At 42.0% G+C, this 23,696-nt stretch overlaps 1 protein-coding gene across 8 annotated transcripts in view; it reads left to right on the top strand.

Moving 5' to 3' along the window:
• Positions 1-2,301: 2,301 nt before the first annotated feature.
• cep295 (centrosomal protein 295) overlaps positions 2,302-23,696 on the top strand; it is a 208,413-nt gene continuing 187,018 nt past the window's right edge. For 7 of the 8 annotated variants that reach the window (XR_009445842.1, XM_048532236.2, XM_048532237.2 and 4 more), the window contains exons 1-6: positions 2,302-2,407; positions 3,133-3,245; positions 5,146-5,346; positions 10,559-10,683; positions 15,195-15,288; positions 22,167-22,280. Coding sequence is in view for 7 of the 8 variants with exons in the window: in XM_048532236.2 (XP_048388193.1) it covers positions 3,138-3,245; positions 5,146-5,346; positions 10,559-10,683; positions 15,195-15,288; positions 22,167-22,280 (642 nt within the window). In the remaining variant the exon portion in view is untranslated. Of the gene's footprint in view, positions 2,408-3,132; positions 3,246-5,145; positions 5,347-10,558; positions 10,684-15,194; positions 15,289-22,166; positions 22,281-23,696 lie in introns of those variants that run through there. The other variant, XM_048532238.1, reaches the window with a different exon arrangement.

Genomic DNA, 23,696 nt, shown 5'->3' with positions numbered 1-23,696 from the left:
TTCTACAGAATTTGTGTTGAAAACACCTTTGACCACAAGTCCATCAGGCAGTGCTCAGTTCTTTGAGGGCCTGAGGGAAAAGGCAATTGTAGATCCTATTGTATGGTTTTATGACCAGATTGCCAAAGCACCCTCTCATCAGATCTTTCCTGTAAAACCAGGGTTTCATCTCCTCTGCGCACTGCACTTGAGGTGGCTATGATGGGGAAGATACTGCTATCCACGTCCTTGTGGAATGTGCTTTTGCAAAGAGTGTCTTGAAAGAGGGGGAGATGCATTGGATTTTGTCAAGCTTTGTACTGATCACCTCTATGATGCAGGGCTCTGTGCTTCATGAAATGTTCTCAGGGATGGACATCAAAACAAACATCAACTGTAGCTAGAGGACCATTACATGATGAACAGTACTCCCTGGTTTGCCTGAAACATGCTGGTCTTCCAGTGTAAAGAGGTATCCTCAAACAAATGTTGCAGGCTGGCATATATTTTCATTTTGGGAAAAAAACAATTCCGGTGTAGTGTACATCCAATAAAGACTTTAATATTGTCTGTTGAGTTTTGAATTCAAGCATTTTATTGAATGTGCACTGGAGAATCAAGCCTTTATTCAGGCCCTACTGAGCTCTCTACAATTGGTCTTTCTGAACAGTTAGATACAAAATTTACATATATTTACTTGAGTTCAGTTGGTTGGCTTGTTGCAGCAACTCAGCCCATCATGGCAGAATGTGAAAAGTTCATGCGGACCTCAAATGTACCCAAACCGTCTTTCCTCAATTCTATTGCACTGAAGGAGGCTGTTCCAGACACCAAATAATTGAGTAATTTAACAGGAATTGTTTCATATCAAGATATTGTTTTCCCATCATTGCACAAAGTTGAGTGCACCCTGTCCTGTGTGTGTGAGAGACTTCAATCAGTTGTTTGTCGTGACATTAAGCTTTGTGTAGGATTCTTGCTCCTGATAGGGTATTGTCTCCAGTGGCTGTTGCAGTGAGCTTTTAGAGTCATGTTGACCTTCTATTGCCGTACTCCTTGATTCTTTAGTGTAACCTAACTGTTCCTCTTTACTAGATATTCACAAAAATTCAAGCTCAAGTCTACAAAAATGATTAAATACAAAAGCACAGTGCCATCAAAAATAAAAAAAGCTGGTGTAAGGAAAATGACCATAATTGTAACAAAGGCCTAACTGGTTCAGTAATGCCCTTTAGGAAAGGAAACCTTACGTTCTCACCAGATATAGCTGTGTTCCACTCCAATATTGTTGACTGATATCAACTCTATGAAGTAGCTCAGAATTCTAGGAAAAAAAGTCAATGCTCAAAATAGATTTATTAGCTGCAAACTAAGCAACACATCAGTACATAACAGTGGCATACTCCGCCATTTGGATCTTGTAAAGGCATTAATATCCAGGAATTAGTACTGAATTTAGGAAAGCTACTCCACAGACTTGGTCAAGCAACAAAAATAAAACAAAGAATTGCAGATGCTGTAGATCTGAAACAAAGACAAAAAATGATGGAGAAACTCAGCAAGTCTGACAGCCTCTGTGGAGATGAAAGTGTTAATGTTTCAAGTCTGGTAACTAAAGCAGCTGGGAAATGGTGATGTTTATGCTGATGGTGAAGATGGAATTGGGGCGAGGAGGTTGGACGTAGGGGAGGCAGATATGCATTGCCTTCGTCTTCTATTCCAATCTATGATCTTAACTGTCTCTCTCCGTTGCCTTTCACTCAGAACTCTCGCTTGCTTTCTCTCGGTAATCCAGATTGTCTAAATCTGTGATCTCTATTGACTTTTGATTTCTCTCTTTAATGACCTGGACTGTTTTTCTCCATGGTTAAAGATGTGGAATTTTCCTGCGCGCCATTGATGTTCTGTCTCCTTTGTGTGTAGCCAATGACCGGTATCCTCCCTTAGTTCTCGCTTTCTCTCCGTGTAATCAGTGATCTGGGTCTTCCCTCAATCCCTCTCTCTCAACCTATTCAATGATCTCGGTCCTCCCTCTGACTCTCACTTCTCTCTCTGTTGTCAATAATGTCGGTCCTCCCTTTAACCCTCTGCATAGTCGATGATCTGGATCCTCCCCGTGACCGATCCCTCTCATCAAATAACCAGCTTTCTCTCTCTCGAGTCAATGATGTGAGTCCTCCTATGACCCTCTCTCTCGATAGTTACTCATGCTGTGGAGGTGCCGGTATTGCGAGAATCAGAGATCTGACTGCTTCGCCAACGCTTTCTGCTGATTCGTTGCTCGCGCAGACTCAGATTGGTTAACGTTCGGTTTGAATCGCGGAAGTGATGTAACAGAATTTTTGTTCGTTATTAAATGGCCGCGTTGCGTTGTGACTGTTGTCCGATCTGAGTATTACGGCCTCTCGTGTTGAATTCCAAGCTGGGGGTGAGAAGTGCACACATTTGCTGAGTTCCCCGACTCGTGAATTTAGCAACCCATCCGAGTAGTTGTGTGGTTATAGAACAAGGTTTATGTATATCGGAGGACTGGAATGTCTAATAATGAATCTGCGAAATTGTTACGTTCGATTGTTTATAAAATGCTGTGAGGAGAAATGGCTGCCGAAGTGTGATATCATTTTCTTGATAGCCGGTTTACAAATAGGCTATCGCCTGAAATTTGCACGTTTGCACCTGATAGTTAATTCTGCCTTGGTGCTGTTTTGCATTTCTACAAAAAACTTCGAAAGTATTGGTGAGATTTTGCGAGACGCTGATAAAAATTTGTGCTGGGATGGGGCAGAGGGTGTTTTTAAACGGGCGACCCAAGGGTAGGACATAGAGGGGGTTTGAGATGGGGGTGATGGATAAAAACAGAGGGCATTATGATGGGAGGTGGGGGTAGAAGGGAATTCTGATGTCTGGAGTGTTGGGCAAGGGGGTTCGTGGGTTTAGGGCAAAGTGGGAGAGTTGGTGGTGGTGGGGCAGAGATTGGGCAGGAGTGTAATCTCTTGATTTGGAGATGGTGGAAATGAAAGTATATTGAGATGTCATGACGTTTCTGTGAAATAGTTGGGACTTGAACCTAGATTTTCTGGTCTGCTCCCATGGTGCAACTTGGAAGATATTTGAAGGAATTTTATTTTTCCAAATTGATCCTTACATACCTAGGAAGGATGAAACGAAAAGTGGTTAAACTGAAAAGTCTTCGTCTTAGTCCAAATGAAGAGGCAGTTTTGATACAAGAAGAGCATGAGAGAAGACGAAGGTTAAGAATAAAGCAGGTATGGTCAGCCTTTATAACAATCCAATTTACAGATTGAAATGCAGTGTAAGAAACATGATAAAGTTTCAATAGGATAGCTTTGTCCCTGGGAGGGCAGCAGGCACATGGCAGCGTAACCTGCAAGCTTCCTCTTGTTGAATGTCTCTGATTTGAAAATTGGATGTTGGTAACTCAGCCCTAAAAATGCTTTGGTTAGTCCTTAATAAGTGGAAGGTAATATGCAAGTTTATTTCTTATTGTTAGCCAGTATATTAAATTCAAATGTTACCATTATTCTAATTTGCAGAAAATTGGAAAACCATGTGAAACATTTGAGGGTGTTTAAAAACTGTACAAAAACATGTACAGTAGTCAAAGTTGCGATTCTAAGATAATAAAATGTGAGTCTGGATGAACACAGCAGGCCCAGCAGCATCTCAGGAGCACAAAAGCTGATGTTTCGGGCCTAGACCCTTCATCAGAGAGGGGGATGGGGTGAGGGTTAGGGTTAGGGTCAGGGTCCCGCAGGCCCGACCAGTCCCCCTCCACCGACACTCTCATCCGCCTAGCCGAATTCGTCCTCACCCTCAACAACTTCTCTTTCGATTCCTCCCACATGGGCCCCAGCTATGCCTGCCTCTTTGTAGGTTACGTGGAACAGTCCCTCTTCCGCACTTACACTGGCCCCAAACCCCACCTCTTCCTCCGTTACATTGACTGTATCGGCGCCGCCTCTTGCTCCCCAGAAGAGCTCGAACAGTTCATCCACTTCACCAACACCTTCCACCCCAACCTTCAGTTCACCTGGGCCATCTCCAGCACATCCCTCACCTTCCTGGATCTCTCAGTCTCCATCTCAGGCAACCAGCTTGTAACTGATGTCCATTTCAAGCCCACCGACTCCCACACCTACCTAGAATACACCTCCTCCCACCCACACTCCTGCCAAAATTCCATCCCCTATTCCCAATTCCTCCGCCTCCGCCGCATCTGCTCCCACGATGAGGCATTCCACTCCCGCACATCCCAGATGTCCAAGTTCTTCAAGGACCGTAACTTTCCCCCCACAGTGGTCGAGAACGCCCTTGACCGCGTCTCCTGCATTTCCCACAACACATCCCTCTCACCCTGCCCCCGCCACAACCGCCCAAAGAGGATCCCCCTCGTTCTCTCACACCACCGCACCAACTTCCGGATACAACGCATCATCCTCCGACACTTCCGCCATCTACAATCCGACCCCACCACCCAAGACATTTCTCCATCCCCACCCCTGTCTACTTTCCGGAGAGACCACACTCTCCGTGACTCCCTTGTTCGCTCCACACTGCCCCCCAACCCCACCACACCTGGCACCTTCCCCTGCAACCACAGGAAATGCTATCTCCCCTTCCCCCACCGCATTCCCAAAACCAGCCCAGTTCGTCCGCTCCCCACACTGCACCACACAACCAGCCCAGCTCTTCCCCTCCACCCACTGCATCCCAAAACCAGTCCAACTTGTCTCTGCCTCCCTTACCTGTTCTTCCTCTCACCCATCCCTTCCTCCCACCCCAAGCCGCACCTCCAACTCCTACCTACTAACCTCATCCCACCTCCTTGACCTGTCCGTCTTCCCTGGACTGACCTATCCCCTCCCTACCTCCCCACCTATACTCTCCTCCCCACCTATCTTCTTTTCTCTCCATCTTCGGTCTGCCTCCCCCTCTCTCCCTATTTATTCCAGAACCCTCACCCCATCCCCCTCTCTGATGAAGGGTCTAGGCCTGAAACGTCAGCTTTTGTGCACCTGAGATGCTGCTGGGCCTGCTGTGTTCATCCAGCCTCACATTTTATTATCTTGGATTCTCCAGCATCTGCAGTTCCCATTATCAAAGTTGAGATTATTACTGTTTAAACATTTTCTTGCTATTTTGCAGGTCAGAGAGCAGGAGCGTTCTATTGCTGTTCAGATCCGAGAGGAGATAAAACATCGTCGTAATCAACAGCTTGAGCAACTAGCAATTGAGTTGAAGGCTGAATGGCAGATGGCACAAATGGAGAAAGCACAGCTTCTAGAGAGGCTTTATGTCTCTAGTTTGAAGGCAGTGGGTGAAGGACATAGACAAGCGAAAGAAAATGTGAGTAAATACTTTCAGTCATTTCATTTGTAAATATTTAATCAAAGGAGCTTGAACACTTCTGCCCTACCCCCTACCTCAATAATATAGGGTCCATCTGGTCCTCGCTGACTACCCCATCAGATGCTGCATTCAAAGGATCATAAACCTGCCATTTGCTGCTGTCTCAAGGGGATAACTTTCTTCCCTCTTGACAGCATTCTGAAGAACTGCTCCCTTAAGGCTACCACTACTCATCATATCCTTATACCCCTGTGGCATTTTCTCCTGTAATCAGAGGCCAACACTTGCGACTTGAGCTTGTTGACGTGTTCTGGCAAAGTTCATTGTAAGCTGGAGGAACAACACTTCACCTACACTGGTAGCTGACAGCCACTGATGCTTAATCAATGATCTAATGCATCATTTTCCATCACCTGCAATCTGACCCCACTACCAAGGACATTTTACTCTCCCCACCCTTATCTGCCTTCCAGAGGGACCAGTCTCACCGTGACTCCCGTGTCTACTCCACATGCCCCACCACTCCTGTCACTTTTCCCTGCGACTGCAGGAAGTGCTACACCTCCCCCTCACCCACATCCCAGGACCCAAGAAAACCTTCCACATTCAGCAGATGTTCACCTGCGCATTTGCTAATGTAGTATGCTGTATCCGCTGTTATTGATGTACAGGAGGCCACATCGGGGGAATCTAGTGGAGGCTTGGAGACTACTTTGTGGAACACCTACGCTCGGTTTGCCACTAATGACTGCCCCTCCCAGTTGTGAACCCCTTCAACTCCTTGGATGACATGTCCATCCTGGGCCGCCTCTAATACCACAACAATGCCACCCAAAGGTTGCAGGAACAGCACCTCATTCTGCTTGGGAACCCTGCAGCCCAATGGTATCAATGTGGACTTGACATGCTTCAAAATCTCCTCACCCCTGACCGTATCCCATAACCAGCCCAGCTCGTTCCTGCCTCCCTAACCTGTCTGTCCTTCCTCCCACCAATCCAGTCCTCCCACCTCAACCCTCACCCCCCCTCTTCCTACCTACCAGCCTCATGCTTGCGTCCTTGACTTCTCCATCTTCCCTTGACTGACCAACCCCCACCCTAACTCCCCATCTACACTTACTTACCTTTACTCGCTCTATCCCTGTCTCCTTGACCTGTCCATCTCCTCTCCACCTACCTGCTTCTTTACCCATCTTCCATCCACCTCCCTCCCTCCCTCCCTCTCTCTCTCTTTATTTCAGAGTCCCCTTCCATTCCTCCATTTCCGAAGAAGGGTCCAGAGCCGAAACGTCAGCTTTTCTACTCCTCTGGTGCTGCTTGGCGTGCTGTGTTTATTCAGTCTACACCTTTGTTATCTCATTGACACTTTAGTGTTGTGTTTAACAATTTCAAAGCATGAGCATCTTCCTTCCATTTTCTTCCAGCACAGCCAACCCATTTTGTACTGTACACCGTTCTACCTCTCTCCTGGTTTAGTCTTAGCAATTCCTCTTTTTTTAAATTTAATTGTTTTCCCCCATTCCTATCCGTTTTCAGGAACTTTTTGGCTCCCACTTTGATTGTTGCTACATTTTTCCATTTTTAGTTTTCAGGTCATTTTCTTGGATCACTTGCTGCTGATCATGTTGCCTTTTTAACGATTCTTATCTGAATGCTGTGACTCCTCTATGCTCAGTCCGTACACCTTTTCCCCATTGGCCCTGCTTAACTACATGTCTTCATATTAATTAACAATGGTATTACCATGATTAGATTAGATTGCCTACACTGTGGGAACAGGCCCTTTGGCCCAATAAGTCCACACTGCCCCATGGAGCATCCCACTCAGACCCATCCCCCTATAACCCACACACCCCTGAACACTACAGGCAATTTAGCATGGCCAATCCACCTAGCTGGCACATCTTTGGACTGTGGGCGGAAACCCACGCAGGCACGGGGAGAATGTGCAAACCCCACACAGACAATCGCCCGAGGCTGGAATTGACCCCGGATCCCTGGCGCTGAGGCTGCAGTGCTAACCACTGAGCCACCATGCCACCCTATATTAGGTAAAACAAGAAACTGCGGATGCTGGAACTCTGAATCAAATGCACGAATTGCTGAAGAAACTACTGGTCTGGCAGCATCTGTGGCAAGAAAGCAGAGTTAGTCTTTCAAGTTCATTGATCCTCCCGCAGGGCTGTTCTTAACTCTAGCTCTGTCATTGTACTAAACACGTCCATTGATTTTTAGCATTGGCCGTGTCGGTAATGTTGGTTGCGCTCTGTTCTGACAAAGCCTGCTCTGTAATCTGACGGTTTCTACATATTAAAAAAAAATTCTCCTATGCCAAGTCTGTATCCATTTGTTGACCTTTTTCTATGACTGCTAGTCTTGTTTTGATTTTGATGTAATTCTGATATAGTTGTCAGATTGATCACCCCTAAATGGATTACCTGGTAGAAAGGGTCAGTGGATCTCCTCTCTCCCCACTAATGTAACCTGTGTACCTTTTCTCCCTTGCATTAACACAACTTCCTGTTGTATGCATCTATGCTACTTGTCTCAACTGCTGGAGATAAATACTTTCGTTCCTAGCAACTATGGACAAAGACAGACACACACAGGAAAGCCACATACATTGACCATGTACTGAATTTCAACCACAACCACCCTAACACCACAAACGAAGTTGCGTGAAAACTCTATTTAAATGGGCAACAACACACTGCAGCAACACAGAACTACACCAAAAAGAAAAGTACCTCTTCCAAGTAATCAAATACACTGGATACCTGAGAAACTGGGTCAGAAGATGCCTATTACACGAAGGACACCAGGAAGATACTGCATGCCCCGACTCGCCCATCATGCTACCTTACATCAGAACGCATCTGAACTGACCACAAGACTCCTACGACCACTGGGTATCAGAGAAGTGCACAAACCCACATCAATCTTTTGCCAACTGCTAACCCGAACCAAAGACCCATTAGCACTATGGACAGGACCAATGTAATATGAGATTCCCCGCTGAGACTGCGACAAAGATTACACTGGACAGACAGGAAGAAAATTAGCCCCAAGAGTACACTAACATCAACTAGCAACAAAAAGACATGGCCAGTACTCGCTCATCTCCATCCATGTGGATCAGGAAAAGGGCCAGTTTGATTGGGATCCTGGGACAGGCCAAGCAGAGGCCAGCACGGGAATTCCGAGAGGCTCGGTTCTCTACTAAGAAGGCCGTCAATATACACGTTGAGCTAGACCCTGTACATACTCTATTGCGAAGGAAAAGTGGATGTGAGGCCATCTATCTCAATGGACACCAGAGTTTAAATACCAGGCAGGAAACCACAACAGCGCTTCATCAGAGGTTGCACAAGGAAATGAAATGTCTGCGGAACATCGAACGAGCTTGGTGACCTAACCAACCACAACGTCCGCAACCTGAGCTACAAATCTACTCTTAAAACTTAAGTTTCTTCCGAATTTCCAACTGAATTTAATGGTAACTATCTAATACTTTAATCCCTAGGTCTGTTCTTCCCTCAAGCCTCTGCTCGTGTAATCCTAAAGATGTTTGTCAGATTGCTCCTCCGCACTTTTCTGGAGTAGACAAATCTAGCCCATCAATATTCTTCAATGGATTGCCATATTCTCAAGTCCATCTTGCTTTAGTAACTGTCCTTTTGTGATGCCTATTACTGTTTAAGGCAGTGGTTTCAAAATGGTTCATGAGTTGTCCTCTTGTACCTGAAATCTTTTTCACTTCCTCCATTTAGATCCCAGTCCCTAACTATTTGCCTAATTTTGATGTCTCTTGCTAAATAACTTTATTTCTGTGCTGTTTAAATTTTGTTTGTTTGCTTGCCGAGCCAGCTGTTCTGTGGCGTGCAGATGTTTTGGTACTATTTGAGGCAACAACAGTGTGACATCTAATCTGTGACATGCAGAATCCCATACAGCAAGCCCAATAAACATTATGTTGGATAACTGGGGAGGAAACTTATGACCAGGATACATGAACACCAGCTGGCAGTAGAAAGATAACCGATATTCATTTGTCTGAACACGCGCAGAGAATGAAGGCTATCAGTGAGACTGGAATAAGCGAACAACAGATCTGCATGGGAATTTCCAGAAGCCTGGTTCTCAACACAGAAATCCATTAACAAACACATGGAAGTGGACCTCAAATACAGACTGCTGCTTTCTTTTTCAGAAAAACGAAGTGATAAGACTCACCGCACCAGAGGATTGTATAAAGTTGGAATGGTACAGAACATCGGTGCATTGATTAGAGTTTGCACTGAGGGTGCCTAGAATGGTAACGAAACAAATGCACACAATGCAACAACTGGTTCAGCAAGCAGCTGAACAACTGCACTCACTACCCAAGCTACAAATTTTCACTAAGACCTGTTTCAATTCTCCCCACTCTCTGTTTTAGGATTTTCTTAGTGTCCATTTTCTTACTTTCATAGGCACAGTAGGTAAGAAAGAAAAAACCCTTTGTGCATTTCTGCAACTTTTTTAACCTCTCTTCTGTGTGACCAGAATTGCAAGTTACTGTTTCCTCATTGTAACTAGTCAGATATTTTAGGAAGTAAACTTGGAATACTAAATTTCATTGTATGCAAATGATGAAATCTTGAACATGAAATTCAAAACTGGCTGCTTGCTTTGAGTTTTAGTCACATAAATAACCAGGATTATAGAAGATACTTTGCAAAAATAAAAGTGCATTACAGTTGAGTACAAACTAACAGATATATTTCTCTATCTCCTAAACTTAGATTACTAAAATCTTGTTGTTAAGCACCATCTTATGTGATCTTCACCATTTTTCCTTCGGATGTTGCTATCTGAACATAGAAAGAACGCCAGCACACTCTAGCATGGTTTCAGGTTATGGCACAAACCATTTTTTATTGGCTTTTATGTTTTGCCTTATTAAAAAAAGGTTTGAATCTTCTCAGATACCGATTCTGGCTATTTCAGACGTCCGTTTTAACACCATACAATTTTGTTGGCTTTGCCTGTAAGCTATATTTGCAGATTTTTAAAAAAATCTAGTTTCAACTGTAGATCTAAAAATGCCATGTGATCCTTTAACATGTAATAGGTTTCTCTTTTTCAAATTACTGTGTTCACCTATTGATCATGACATAATGTTTTCAGATTTTCACTTTTTAATGTGTATGCCTCCTTTTGATTGAAGGAACCAGATTTGAAAGCTTGCTCAAAACTGGCAGCTGTCAACAGAGAAAAAGCTGAGAAAAGGCATAGAGAAGCACTGAGGGAGTTGAATCAGCAAAAGAATAAAGATCATGAAGTTCAAAATAGGTTTGCTGTTGTTCTTTATTTATTTGGCTTGTGGATCTTGCATTTTGAGGCTTATTTCTTTGTTCACGAACCTCTTCCAGTAATCACTGCAACCTTTTTTAAAAACCTGTAAATATTTAATTCATCATTGTATTTCCACAAGCAACATGATGCACCTAGTAGGCTTTCAAATATTATAGATGTTTGGTCACTTGCATCAAATGTTAATTGTCCTGTTTATTTCTAAACACAAAGCATGGGCTGTTGATGTATAAATTTTTTTTAGACAGTTGGAAGGATATTTTGAATGCTTGTAAACTTGGGTTTTCTATTGCACTGTTTTCACCAGACCGATCAGTCTTCAGTGGGGTGAGAAGGCAATACCCCACCCGTACCCTGAGAATGATCACCACTTTGCTTTTTAAAAATCTCTTTTTTTTTTTCTTTGTGAAACTAGATGTAAATTTGCCTCCTAAATCTAGCGATTCCTATATTATCTGTAATCGGTTTATTTACTGACTCCAAATATGGTTAAAATACATGTTTTGTTTTTAATTTAATGATTTCCAGCTATGATCTTAAACTGTTAAAAGCACAGTCTTGCAGTATACTTCTCATGTAATGTTGATTTGATTGTCATGATGATTAATGTGAAATAGATACCAGCTGTTAACTCTGAGCTCCCATTATTCTATCTCTGTCTCAAACTGACAACTAAACCTTTTTTGCTTTCAAAAATAAAAATACTTTATCCTATATTTGCAACTGTTTGAAAACTACTGTAAAATTAAGATTTTTAATCATCGCTCATCGGAACCTAAAACATTGAGAATTGACAACCTTTTAACTACTTCAATTTTTCTAGTCATAGTGCAAATCTATAAATTGCCTATAATTAGCAGTCAACACCTTTTATCAGGAGATTAATCTTAACCTGTGTACAGTATACACAGGTGGAAAAATAATTTCGTAAATCTGAATTTCTGATGTTGTTTTCCTGAGCTCGTAACAAAAGTAGCCACAAAGTATATGGCGGATATCAGCAATGATGAAGCAATTTTGGTGAAAGACTAGAGTGAGACATAACGTTGAATTAGTGTCCACAGTAATCCAAAGGGGAAACAAAGATGCTAAATGACTAACTTATACATGTTGCTGCTGTGGGTGAGATTGAATGCAATTCAGCCTTTTTAAATGAAGGGGACAACAATAGATGTTCAAAAAGTTAACTTGTATTTTGAGCGGTGCATTTTTCCAAGAAGAATGTGCTTTTCCTGTTGAATATTTTCCTCTAGTCACTTCTGGTCACTGCCCCGAATTGATAAGGAAGCTTGTTGCATTGCCAGTAACCCAGTAGCTAGCTGTGTCTTCGTTTGTACTGGCTGATGAATTTCGGGCTTGTACCCAATCTGTTTTTCAGAAAAACGAAGCTAGCTTGTACCTGGGATTATGTTTCTCATTGTGACTAGGGGTATTCCCTCCTTGAAGTGTGCTGTCCATTGGTTTTGATGGAAACAATTGCTTGCCAGTACAGTACTTGACAAAATTAAAAAGTGACACCAAGGTCAACGCTCTTTACCTTGTATTCCACAGGGCAAGCATACAAGAAACCAACTTTAGAAAGGGAATATCAATTTATACATAAGATGCTGATTGGTTGGCATAGTGATACAAAAGAATCTGCTACCTGTCAATCTTAGCTTTTTTTGAAAACTCTTCCACCAGGCAGGTGGACTGGCCAAGGTGTTGCTGTCGGCAATACAAATGGGTTGGTAGGCTTGATATTTGTTTCTTCAATAAAACATGTGAAATGAATGAAAAAATTTCTTTTGTCCACAAAGGCCTCAGTGTGAGCCACTATTGTTTCAAATCTGTGCAAGTTAACCTTCCTCTGAACCCGACTGTCAGACAAGAAAAAGCAAAATATTGTAGATGCTGGAAATATGAAATTAATTAAAAACAAAGGTGCTGCAGAAACTGAGCAGGTCTGACAGCATCCATGGAGGAAAAGAACAAACTATATTCATGTTCTAAGTCTGATATGATTTCTTCTGAATAGTCACATTGATCTGTCCCACTCTCTTGTGTGTGATCGCTTCCTTGTGCATGCCCCAGAGAAACTCGGCTTGTCCAGTATATTATTTTTATGTCACAGCAGTAGACATGAATTATTTTGTTTAACTAAGAATTTTAAGCTTTCTCCCTATTTGTGTTTTGCTTTTTGGTTCTTGTAGATTTGGCTGTTTTTCAGCCAAAATACAAGCTGTGTGCTGGAAAACGGGCCTCAAGATTAGAGACTGCCTTTAGCTATGCCTGAAGCAGCTTTGTCTGAGGAAAAATGATTGAGAGCTCTCCAGTGATGTGGTCATCACTGGCTGGACCAGCATTTAGTGCCCCTCCTAAATTGCTTTCCAGTGCCATTTCAGAGGGCAGTTGAGAGTTAACCATGTTTATGGGCAACACGGTGGCTCAGCGCTTAGCACTGCAGCCTTGCAGCACCAGGGACCCAGGTTCAATTCCAGCCTTGGGTGACTGTCTGTGTGGAGTTTGCACATTCTCCCTGTGTTTGCGTGGGTTTCCTCCCACAGCCCAAAGATGTGCAGGCCTGGTGGATTGTCCATGCTAAATTGCCCATAGTGTTCAGGGGTGTGTGGGTTATAGGGGGTTGGGTGTGGGTGGGATGCTTCAAGGGGCGGTGTGGACTTCTTGGGCCGAAGGGCCTGTTCCCACACTGTAGGGAATCTAATCTAATTACTCTGTTGTCATGTAGACTGGAGCAGATTGAAAACAACAGATTTCCTTCTCTTTCTTCTCCCTCCCCCAAAAAAAGTATTAATTGTAGGTTTATACGGTTGACAATGGAAACACAATTTAGCTCGCTTTTAATACCAAATTTACACTGATTCAAGTTTGAGCATCTACCGTGGACGGGTTCAAACCATGTCTGCAGAACCTGCTCTCTGAATTGCTTAGTCCAATGACAATACCAGCACACATCTGCCTTTGTGTATGTCAGTAGGAATCATGGTGGATCACAATGTAATTTAAATCGGTTAACATTGCACGTAGTTACACAGGCTAATCTCAAAATTAGCACCAAAATTTAATGAGTAGTAGGGAAGCCAAAAGGACTGCTAGCCTTATTTCAAAAGGAATGAAGTATAAGGGACGAGTCAGGCCAAACCAAGAGCAGTGAGCTCTGTCCATTTTCCGAAGGAAAGAAAAACTTGCTTTGCAGGCAGTTCAGTTCAGAGTGTGGAGGTGCCAATGTTTGACTGAAGTGGCCAAAGTCAGAAGTCACATGACACAAGGTCATTGTTAAACAGGTTTATTTGAAATCTCAAGCTTTCAGATCACTGCTTCTTCATCCGTCACCTGACGAAGGACCGGTGCTCTGAAAGCTTGTGATTTCATATAAACTTGTTGGACCATAACCTGGTGGTGTGAGCTCAGAACGTTCGTGAGGTTAATTCAGAGAATGGAAGGACTGTATTGGGGTTGAGTATGTTGTGGTTGTACTTTTTGGAGTTTAGAAGAATGAGAGGAGACAGTTTTATTGAAATGAAATGTACAAGATTCTGAGTGCTTGACAGGTTTGTTCAGAGACTTTGTTTTTTTTTCTTCTCTCCCCTTTTGGGGCCTTGGACCAGAAGGAATAATCTGAGTAAAGGGTCATCTATTTAAGATGGAGATAAGAAGAAATTGTCTTGAAGGTAATCTGTCCGTGGAATTCCTTTTATTGTAGTAGCTAGATCATTTAAGTATATTAAAGGCTGAGAGAGACTAATCCTTAATCAGTAAAGGTATGCAGGGCCATGGAGTTGGGAGGAGGGGAATTGCTGGACAGCAGGGCAGCGAAATTTAGGATTATCTGATCAGCTATGATCTCCTTGGTGAAGTAGACTTGGGCTGAGAGGATGAGAATTCAGCCAATGTCTTGTTGCCATATCCTTATGTTGCCCCCTATCCTACTTGCTTTAATTTGACTAATCAACCTCCTGTGGGGAACTTCATGGAGAGCCTTCTGAAAATCCAAGTGTGTTGCTCCACTAACACACAGTGCTTCTATTAGCAATATCTAAACTCCACCTTTGTCAAACACCGCTCTATATACCCAAACAGATCATTACCTGAATGTCAATATTATTGCCATTTTTATTATCAATTCTAAATTCTGTTATCACGGACAGGGTCACTTAACAGTTTGTTGGATGGCTGATTTATAACGCGCAGTAACTCTAGTGCAAGTTGCATTCCTGTACTGGCTGATAACCTTGAAGGCTCTGCCTACTAAAGCTTGGTGACCCTCCGTTAAACAGACGCTACTTTCAGACAGGAATCGATAGTGCTCTCGGACCTTAGTGAATTTACCTTGCTTGGATAAATAAATCAAAATTCTTTTTTTTTTTCCAAGATTAAAAAGGATCACTTGTGCCTTTGCAGTGAATTTAAACTTTAAGTATTATTTTGTCACCATCACCTATTTCCGGTTGTATATTTTGCAAGGTTTAATACTTTTCCATATCATACAGGTATGTCAAAACACGCAAAAAAGCACTACTCATAGAGAAAAAAAGAGCATTAAAGATTGCACGTCTTCCGCCACCTCCACCAAACCCCTTTGCAGTAAGTGCTTTAAAGACATAGAATGTCTAGTTGTTTTAGTTTGGATTTGGATTCTTATTTGATGCGACTTGTCCATTGATAACCGGATGCACAAAATTCAGAGGATTACAATCAGAGGAGGAAAAACTAATCCAATTTAAGTATATAAAGGGAATTGACATATTAAATGTAGAGAAGGTGTCCCCTTAAGTGGGGACAGTCTCGAGCAAAAGGTCAGTTTTAGGGTGACGAGTAGCAGATTTATCAGATGTAGAGAAATTATTTCTCTTGGAAGGGCCATGAATCTGTGGAATTCATTTCCCCAGAATGCAGTGGATGGTGGGACATTGAGTAAATTTGAGGAGGAGTTAGACAGTTTTTTGATTTGGTGATGGGTTGAATGGTTATGGGGAGCACATAGGAAAGTGGAGTTGAAGCCATGATGATATCAGCCATGATCATATCAAATGGTGGAACTGGCTCAAGTGGCTGAATTGCCTGCTCCTGCTTATGTTCTTTTATATCTGTCAATGAGGAAAGTTGCTCAAGTATGTCCTGTGCACTAGGCCAATTATTTTCCCTTTTGTTGTACACTTGGATCCTTTTGCTATCCAATTTTTATCTTGCACTAGTTTTCTTTAGTAATTTGATCTTTAAAAGTTTCCTGATCTTGCAACCTATCACTGGCTTTTGGAATATGTTATGAGTTAGTTTTGTCTATATCATCTTTGCTTAGCGAGGGAACACGTGTGCTCCCCAAACCCCAACAGATCATTCTTTTGGAATATATTTTAGTTGGGAGCAAATGAATATCTCCTTAAACATTTACCACAGCTCAGCAGAAAGTGTCCTCTCTTTTAATCTTCCTCTCCCAGTTCACTAGGGCCAAATCTGTTCTGTGCCTGTTTAACCCCAGAATGCGAGTGCAGGACTCCAGTATCTTATCCTCCAAGTGAATTTGAAATTATGGCATGCTATGATCACTCTTCCTTGGAAGATGGTTAATTAATACCATTGCTGAGATGCCATCGCACGATACCAAATCTAAAATAGCTTGCTCCCTGATTTGTTCTTGGAGCAACATGTTGTAGAACCAATGAACTGCCCCTGAAGGCGGCCCTTGCCACTTCCTCTAGTCTATTATATTTATTAAAATGACCAATAATTGCAGTTGCACCATTTTCTTACAACACCCCAGTATTTCCTGGTTTATACGCTGTGACACAGCAAGTCTACTGTTTGGGGACCTATAGATTACACTCACTAGGGACTTGTTTCCCTTGTTATTCCTTTAACTTGACCCAGACTGATTCAACATCTTGATCTCCAGTGCTGATATCACTTATCACAACAGCACTGATCTTGCCCTTTACTGACACAGACTTAGCAGCATCTTTTTCCATTCTGCCTATGCTTCTGAAACACTGAATTCCCAAACTTGGTTTTCCTTTACCTTTTAATCAGCACCACATCGTGCCCATTTACCTTTTTATTTGCACTGTTAATGCATTAATTTTCTTCTGATTGCTTCATACATTCAGATACAAAAAGCCTTTAAGTTTCTTCTATTATCATATTTCCCTACTCTTTTATGATTCCTTGGTGTAAGATGTTTTTTAAATTTTCTGATCACAATCAACCTCCTCACTAACGCGCACTCCTACCTCTCCTTTTAACTTTTTAATTTTCTGATCTTGTATGCAATGAGATCCCCATTTCCCCCACCCCAGCAATTTAATTTAAAGACCTATCTCCAGCCCTGGTTCTGTGATTCATGAGGACTCTGGTCCCAGCGTGATTCGGGTCAAATCCTTCTATAGGTATTTTAAGGAATAAAGGAATGACGAAAGTAAGATTAGGGCCAATCAAGGATAGTAGTGCTAAGTTGTGTGTGGAGTCAGAGCAGATAGGGGAAGCACTAAATGAATATTTTTCAACAGTATTCACTCCAGAAAACGACAATGTTGTCGAGGAGAATAGAGATAGAGGCTACTAGACTAGGTGGGATTGAGGTTCACAAGGAAGAGGTATTAGAAATCCATCAGAGGGTGAAGAAAGATAAGTCCCCTGGGCCGGATGGGATTTATTCTAGGATCCTCTGGGAAGCCAGGGAGGAGATTGCCGAGCCCTTGACATTGATCTTTAACTCGTCATTGTCTACAGGAATAGTGCCAGACGACTGGAGGATAGCAAATGTGGTTCCCCTGCTAAAGAAGGCAAGTAGAGACAACTCTGGGAATTATAGACCAGTGAGCCTTACCTCAGTTGTTGATAAAGTGTTGGAAAAGGTTAGAAGGGATAGGATTTATAATCCTCTAGAAAAGAATAAATTGATTAGGGATAGTCAGCACGGTTTTGTGAAGGGAAGGTCGTGCCTCACAAACCTTATTGAGTTCTTTGAGAAGGTGACCAAACGGGTAGATGAGAGTAAACCGGTTGATGTGGTGTATATGGATTTCAACAAGGCGTTCGATAAGGTTTCCCCCACAATAGGCTATTGTACAAAATGCGGAGGAATGGAATTGTGGGAGATATAGCAGTTTGGATCGGAAATTGGCTTGCTGAAAGAAGACAGAGGGTGGTAGTTGATGGGAAATGTTCATCCTGGAGACCAGTTACTAGTGGTGTACCTCAAGGGTCGGTGTTGGGTCCACTGCTGTTTGTCATTTTTATAAATGACCTGGATGAGGGCATAGAAGGATGGGTTAGTAAATCTGCAGACGACACTAAGGGTCTGCAGAGTTGTGGATAGTGACGAAGGATGCTGTAGGTTATAGAGAGACATAGATAAGCTGCAGAGCTAGGCTGAGAGGTGGCAAATGGAGTTTAATGCAGTCAAGTGTGAGGTGATGCACTTTGGTCGGAGTAACCGGAATGTAAAGTACAGGGCTAATGGTAAGATTCTTAGCAGTGTAGATGAGCAGAGATCTCGGTGTCCATGTACACAGATCCTTGAAAGTTGCCGCCCAGATTGACAGGGCTGTTAAGAAAGCATACAGTGTTTTAGCTTTTATTAATAGAGGGATCGAGTTCCGGAACCAAAAGGTTATGGTGAAGCTGTACAAAACTCTGGTGCGGCCGCACTTGGAGTATTGCGACAGTTCTGGTCACCGCATTATAAGAAGGATGTGGAAGCTTTGGAAAGGGTGCAGAGGAGATTTACTAGGATGTTGCCTGGTATGGAGGGAAGGTCTTATGAGGAAAGGCTGAGGGACTTGAGGCTGTTTTCGTTAGAGAGAAGGTTGAGAGGTGACTTAATTGAAAGATAAAATAATCAGAGGGTTAGATAGGGTGGATAAGGAGAGCCTTTTTCCTGGGATGGTGACAGCGAGCACGAGGGGGCATAGCTTTAAATTGAGGGGTGAAAGATATAGGACAGATGTCGGAGGTAGTTTCTTTACTCAGAGTAGTAAGGGAATGGAACGCTTTGCCTGCAACTGTAGTAGATTCGCCAACTTTAAGTACATTTAAGTAGTCATTGGACAAGCATATGGACGTACATGGAATAGTGTAGGTTAGATGGGCTTGAGATCGGTATGACAGGTCGGCACAACATCGAGGGCCGAAGGGCCTGTACTGTGCTGTTATGTTCTATGTTCATTAAGAGCGCTTCTGCCTTCCCATTACTGGTGCCAGTGTCCAGTAAATTCCAGCCCATTCCTCCCATTATCAATCTCTGAACCATGCTTTTACCTCTTCAGTCATGTTGACTCTGCTAATTAGTTCATGTCTCTGGTAGTAATTTGGAGGTTATCTATTTAGTTCTGCTTTTTAATTTAGACCCCACTACTCATATTCCCTCAGCAGAACCTGTTTCTCTTTCTAAGCGTCGAGGCCCAAACGTCAGCTTTTGTGCTCCTGGGATGCAGCTTGGCCTGCTGTGTTCATCCAGCTCTGCACTTTGTTATCTTGGATTCTCCAGCATCTGCAGTTCCCATTATCTCTCCTCTTTCTAACTATGTTGTTTATACCTAAATGGACCATAATAACTGGATCTTTCCCCTCCCATTCTAAGTTCCCTTAGAACTGACATGGGATATCATGAACCCCGGCACCGGGCAGGTAACGCATCCTTTGGGACTTTTCATCCCGGTTGCAGAACGGGGTCTTCACCCTCTCTACAGCCCTCCCAGAACACCACTGGCATGTTTGTTTCCATGTTGCACATCATCATGACTTAGAACTGTGTTACACTTTTGCTGTTGCATCAAAAATCATTGTGTGAATGAATTGAACTAAAACTGCTGTCTCCACCTGTCCTGCTACCTTTAATGACTTATACATATGGGTGCACACATGTGCCTAGGTGTCCCTGTTTCTGTGCACTTCCTTTAAGTACCTTTTTTAGTTTGTTTATACTATGTTTTAGATTTTTTTCCAACAATGTCATCTTGCACATGTGCTTGTTGAACTTTATCTGGAACCCATTGTCCTCATCATCCCCCTTTTTTTTTGTTAAACAACCCCATGTTAGTCAAATGTGATTGTTTTTCCCTTAACAAATCCATAATGGGCTTTCATTTTCGAACCCATGTTTGTCTATGTGACAAATAATTCCATCCTTAATTACTGTTTTTTTTGCGGGTTCCCACAATGTTAAACTGGTCTGTAATCACTGGACTTATGTTGGCAGCCTTTTATTGGATATTATGTTACAATTTTTTAGGCTTCTGGCACCACCCTGAATCAAAGGAGAAATTTATGGCCAGTGCCTCTGCAATTTCCATGGTCATCTCTCCATACCCTCGAATACATCTCATCCAGTTCCACTACCTTGCCAGCTTTTAAATACTGGCAGCTTATCCAGTAACTCCAGTAATTTTGAACTGTTATTGAGACTCAATTAGCTCTTTAATCACCAGGGCATGAGTAGCATTATCTTTGAAGGCAAAGGTGTTAAATTAATACCTTGCTTCTGTCTTTACCGTGTGTAAATCCCCTTTTTTGTATCCCTAATTGGCTCTACTCCTCCTTGCCACTCTCTTATATTCCTACAAAGGATTTTGAGACCACCTTTATGTTGGCTGCCAGTCTCTATTTAATAATCACTCTTTTGCCTCTTTTGTGTTCACATCTATCATTAACACACTTTGCTCAGCTTGTCTCCATTTTCTAATCCAGTGACTCCCAGATTTGTTTGCCCTGCCTTTCCTTTTTGAGGTTATTATTTCCACATTGCATAAACCACTACTACTTTGAAGGTAGCCCATTGTTCAGCTGTAGGTGTTCCTTCCAATATTGTCTTCAGCCTAGCTCACCTCTGTTCTTACCTCATTTGATGTCTCATTTAGTTGTTCTTGTTTTGGATAGTGGATTCTTCTTTTGAAGCGTCATCCTAAACCTTACAATACAATAATCACCTGTCCCCTCAGTATTGAGACCTGATCGATTTGGCCCACTTGCTTTCCAAAAACAAGGTCTAGTAGTGTCTCTTTTTTAGAGAATTCTCCGTGACCTCGATCTAAGAACATTTGTCTCCCTGCACTTAGCACTGTCACAATCCCAGTAGATAGTCGGATACTTAAACTTCCCCTATTATAACTATATTCTTGCCATGTGCAAGGCATGTCTTCTGTATTTTCATTGCAGGTTTCTTCTTTTACTTCTATCTTACTCTGATCTACAGATTGCACCAAGCAATTGCATCCTTCTTGTTTCTTGGCTGCAGCCAAATTTATTCTGTCCTTGAACTGTCTGATATTCTTTCTTCAACACAGCAATGCTCCTCTTATTCAGTACTACCACCCTTTCCTCTCCTGAGTGTCCTGTTTCCAGGAATATTTAACCCCATCCTCTCTGTCTTGAGCTAGGTCTATTATTCCCATATGATAATTCCACATGGCGATCTGTAGCTCACCATCTTATTTTCTATAATGTATGCATTCTCATGCATGTACTCTAACAATGGTTTAAAGGTGAAGTTTCTCTCTTATTCCAACTCCATCCATTAACTTTGTTACTATCTGTCTCCTAGGTTTCTGCATACAGAGGTATTCCTTTCTGGTTGTCTTGGTTCTCTCTCACCTGCCTTATTTTTTAAATCCCTACATGACATTTCTAGCAAATGCAAGGAAATTGGTCCCAACTTGGTTCCAGCTTGTACAAGAGACATCTCTCCCACAGCCTGTCCTATGTCCTGGGAATCTAAAACCCTGCCTTCTGTCCCATCTGGACAACCACACTCTTATCTAGTATCTCCTTCTATTTCTGTACTTAAAGTAATCCAGTGATAACTGCTGATGAAGTGCTGTTTGCTTTTTTGTTTAAACCTAGCTCCCTAAATTAAACCTACAGGACGACATCCTACCCATTATCTATGTTGTTGGCAGTCGTGTGGATTCCAAGTGGTTTGATCACTCTTCCAGAAGAATGTTGTCCAGCTGCTATGCAACATCATTGACCTCGAAGGCAACATATTATCCTGGAGTTGCAACTATGGACACGTGTCTGTTTGTACAGTTAATAACAGGTTGAACCCTGCTGATAATTAAACCAAAGCCCCCAGTGTCTGACAGTGGAAGTAGAGGTTCAACTAGAAAGAAATCCAACTAGAAAGAGAATTGGGATAAGAAAGATAGGTAGTTTCAATTTGGATGTTAAGATTCGTAACTTAAAAATATCCTTGATGTTAGTTTATTACTGTTGCATTTCTTCCCAAACTTTGGCCTGTTTGAACTGAACCTTAAAAGTAGCTGCACTGGAAATATAAATGTTTCTTTGCACTTGGTCAGAAGATTATTTGTTATTAGTGGTATCTGATACCGTTCCTGTTAAAGGTGGCACAAAGCAAATGCATTTTGTGCAAAATTAATTTCTAAAATGTGATGCATGCTTTTAAAAAATCTATTTACAATAATGCCATTCATTTTTCTGGAAACAACTTTTCTTTCAAATCATAGGATCTTGAAGTGCAAAACTATCCAGCAGTGAAGATGTATGATATTGACAGCTTCTCTGTGACACGCTACCATTTGTCTGAACCTTGTGTGGACCGAGAAAGTGATACACAACAGGTATCTGAATTATATGAATACAAATAAATAGCTATTTATTACATAGAATACACAGCGAAGAAGCCAACCCATGCTGGTATTTCCTCCACTTAAGCATGCTGTCATCATTACTCATTTAAATCTATCAATGTAACACTGCATGTCTCTGAAATGCTTATCCAGCCTCCCCTTAAAAGTTAGTTAGAATCTGCTGAACCACCTCACGGTGGAAAGTTGCACGTTATCACTGCAGCTTCTTGTTGGTGTTTCTTTCTGGCTTGCTTTGATTTCTGGATAACTAGCTCAGATTTAGTGACCTCCTCATTTTGCTTTACCCATTATTGAAAACATTTCCAGTGCCCATGCTATCAAAATCTTTTTCAGAATTTAAGATCTGCATTCAGTCATCCCTAAGAATTTTCTCATTGCATAAGAAGAGAAATATTGCATGTCCCATCCTTTCTTGATGTGTACAACTTCTCTCATTCCAGATATCACTCTTTTGAAATTTTTTTATATCATCTCCAATGTTTTTTGTCCTTTTAATCGTGCAGCAAATGTTTTTATTAACTGGCACTTAAGGACCAAGTGTGTGCCAGTTAAACAAATATTCCAGTTGATCAAGAGATCCACATCATCAATGTAAAAACACATACTAAGTAATAGAAATATAATGCAGGGAGTATATACATGACTGTTATTTACAGCAAAAGTCAAATAAGACCTACCGACAGAGAGCTTGCACCCTCAGCTGACTACTTGGGGAGGCAATGGCCTAATGGTTTTTTTTTAGCTAGGCTGTTAATCCAGAGATTTAAATAATGTTCTGGGGACCATGATTTGAATCATGCGACAGCTGATGGGAGAATTTGAATTCAGTAAAAATCTGGAATTAAAAGTCTAATGATAACAGCAATGAATCCATTGTCAATTGTGTAGTTCACTAATGTCCTTTAGGGAGAGAAACTGCCATCCTGACTTAGTTTGGCTGACATGTGAGTCCAGACTCTTAACTGTCCTCTTGGTAATTTAGGGGTGGAGAACACCCTCCTGTGAATTAGTAAAAACTTAGACATGGTGTAGATTGTGATGATCTAGTAAACTTCCGCTATTTGAAGTATATAATTGTTGATTCATAATATGTTAGTTAAAACAAATTTTGCTGTTATTTCAAATTTATTCTAACTTAATTCCCTCTGACTCCCTCTCGTCTCCAGATAAACCCGTGCGTGTTTTTGCTGCACTTGGGCCTTGTTTTGAACTGCAGCACAAATTAAGTGCTTTGTACTTCTAGAAGCTCCTTGTTTTTCATCCACTCTATTTAGATTTGTATTTTCCAAGTTTTGCTATTCATTGGGTGCAGGTGCCGCTGGCTGGGCCAGCATTTATTGCAATCCTGTAATGGATTTGAATGGACTGTCTTGACAGACTACTTTA

Source organism: Stegostoma tigrinum, chromosome 6 (assembly GCF_030684315.1).
Source record: "Stegostoma tigrinum isolate sSteTig4 chromosome 6, sSteTig4.hap1, whole genome shotgun sequence".
Taxonomy (NCBI): Eukaryota; Metazoa; Chordata; class Chondrichthyes; order Orectolobiformes; family Stegostomatidae; genus Stegostoma; species Stegostoma tigrinum.
The sequence above is the reverse complement of the archived record's forward strand: the minus strand, read 5'-3'. Positions and strand labels throughout refer to the sequence as shown.